The sequence below is a fragment of the Gavialis gangeticus genome, unplaced genomic scaffold (assembly GCF_001723915.1).
Source record: "Gavialis gangeticus isolate Ggan-Ray unplaced genomic scaffold, GavGan_comp1, whole genome shotgun sequence".
NCBI lineage: Eukaryota > Metazoa > Chordata > Crocodylia > Gavialidae > Gavialis > Gavialis gangeticus.
Genome location: NW_017729027.1, coordinates 20,081,237 through 20,083,453, shown reverse-complemented (window position 1 = coordinate 20,083,453; position 2,217 = coordinate 20,081,237). Strand labels below are relative to the sequence as shown.

General features: G+C 34.1%; 1 protein-coding gene across 2 annotated transcripts in view; it reads left to right on the top strand.

Moving 5' to 3' along the window:
- Positions 1-2,121, top strand: part of SMAP1 (small ArfGAP 1) — a 275,010-nt gene extending 272,889 nt beyond the window's left edge. For both annotated transcript variants that reach the window (XM_019520491.1, XM_019520490.1), the window contains one exon: positions 1,126-2,121. In XM_019520491.1, the coding sequence (XP_019376036.1) occupies positions 1,126-1,260 (135 nt within the window). In that variant the 3' untranslated portion in view covers positions 1,261-2,121. The remainder of the gene's footprint in view (positions 1-1,125) is intronic.
- Positions 2,122-2,217: the final 96 nt, after the last annotated feature.

Genomic DNA, 2,217 nt, shown 5'->3' with positions numbered 1-2,217 from the left:
TGCAATAGCACAAGTTTCAGCAGAGGATTGATATCTTCTTCACTATGGGGACCCTGCATATGTTTTGTGTTAGGCTCATCTGCTGTCATGGCTTGTCCCTCAACTCCCACTTGGCAGTCAAAATCTTCATTTCTCCAAGTGGTATTTTGTTCCTAGAACACTTTACATAAATGCAGATTTACTTTGAATACATGCCACAGTTACTTTTCAGTTATCTTAACAGAAAAATATTTTGGTAGGAGAAGGCTATTTTTTTCTTACATTGAGTCCTGAAAATTACTCTGAATTAACTTTTATACTCTTAGAGGATAAGTTACATTGTACCTCCTACCTAAACCAAATTTCTTTACACTAGGATTAAATGAAGGGCAATAACCGGGTGCCTCTAATTAGTTGTCTATTTTATTGTAAAGGATTCCATTCTCATTTGAAAGAAATGTTAACATTTCTTGATCAGCTTTTGTATTTTTAACCGACAGTAATGCTCAAGACTGCATGTCTTAACTCATCTCAATCCAAATTTTGAGACAGTTTCTTTAATACTGGATTTCTAATACTCTTGAGCAAAGTCTTGAGTATTTCAGCTTTCACAAACTAAGACATCTAACTCTTGATTGCTAATCTGTGTACACTATCAAGTTATAAATGTGCTTTAGCATACTGTATGATATAGAGACGTAGAACATTTGACGCTTTTTTTTCTTCTTAGCTATCACAAAACAAAGCTATCCAACAACTTCTGTCTAACTTGGGAGAGAGCTTTTATTTTATATAAAACGTACAGGTCCTGAGATTTTTCATTTTCTATTAATTCAATTTATATAAATGTTTGTGCAGATTGGCATGTACCACAAAATCTGTGCATCTTTTCACTTCTTTAAAAAAATACCCTGCTCCTAAAAAAGCTTATACTTTGGAAAAATACATATTTTAAGAGAAGTGCTCTCAATTTACATTTTAGAAAACAATACAGAAGTAACACTGATCTCCTATTCTCCCCCCCCCCCCCAAAAAAAAATTAATTTTCTTGGTTGGGTTTGTTAGTCAGAATGCATTACTACCTCCAGCTATTGAAAACTGTGCTCCAACACCAGAACTAACTACAGTCATGTATGCATTTTACAGATGAATCAGCAAATGGCTGGCATGAATCTCAGTAGCTCCAGCAATATGATGGGCTTTGGTCAGCCCCCAAATACTGTGGCAGGATGGACTGGAAGCTCCTCGGGTCAGACACTCAGCACACAACTGTGGAAATGAAAGTTGCAATAGAAGGTTCATCTAGAAGAGCCACCTGACATTCCTTGCTTAAATACATTTGGTTTTCCTGTTCTCTCCATGTACATATTCTTTTTCTTTCCCCCCCCAGTTGTTCAGATTAAGAAGTTACCTAACTGACCGTGTTGTGGTCTCTATTGATTTAAATTTGATGTAGTGAAAAGCAGATTGAGAATACATTTATATATCATTGGCAGCTTTTTCATGTTACAGTACATATGATTTCATAAACCATATCTCTAAGAAGCTGCTTAGCCAATTGCATATTCAGTTTTTTCTCAAAATCCTAGGTCAGATGTTTCGTATAAGGGACGTAGCTATCATGTTAGTAATATCTTTACAAATATAAACCCTGCCCCTCCAAAATTACCCAGTAATCCTGTAGAAGGTACTGTATGAACAAATGTTTAATCATATAAATAGAATGTAAATGTATCACTGAACAATGTTTTCTAGTGTACCAAACAAATTTTGTTTCATAATTCATTTCACTGTGATGTTATTATGGTGTGCTTAACAGGGAACATGGTTAGTGAAGAAAGATAAACCTGGATGTTGCTGTAGTTCTACAAATTTTTAGTTTATTATTTTTAAAAAATGAGTATTTGATCCATTTGAGTTTCCTGTGACAAAATATGCAATTTGGCTCCTTACGTGTATACACAGTGCTAATGTATAAAGAATTTACTGCACAGTATGCATACAGGGTAACTCGACACGTATGGAAACATATTTGTCCTTGCAGATATATCCAGGTTTATGGCAGTAATTGTGTTTACATTTTATGGTGCCTCGTACTGATAAAATGTTATTTCCCTATATTAAAAAGATAAATCCACAAATCATTGCGTGTGTGTTCATTTCTCTATTGTATGATCTACTTGACTATTTTTCCCTCAAAAAAGCTGCTTAATAAAAAAAAAAAAAAAAAAAAAAAAA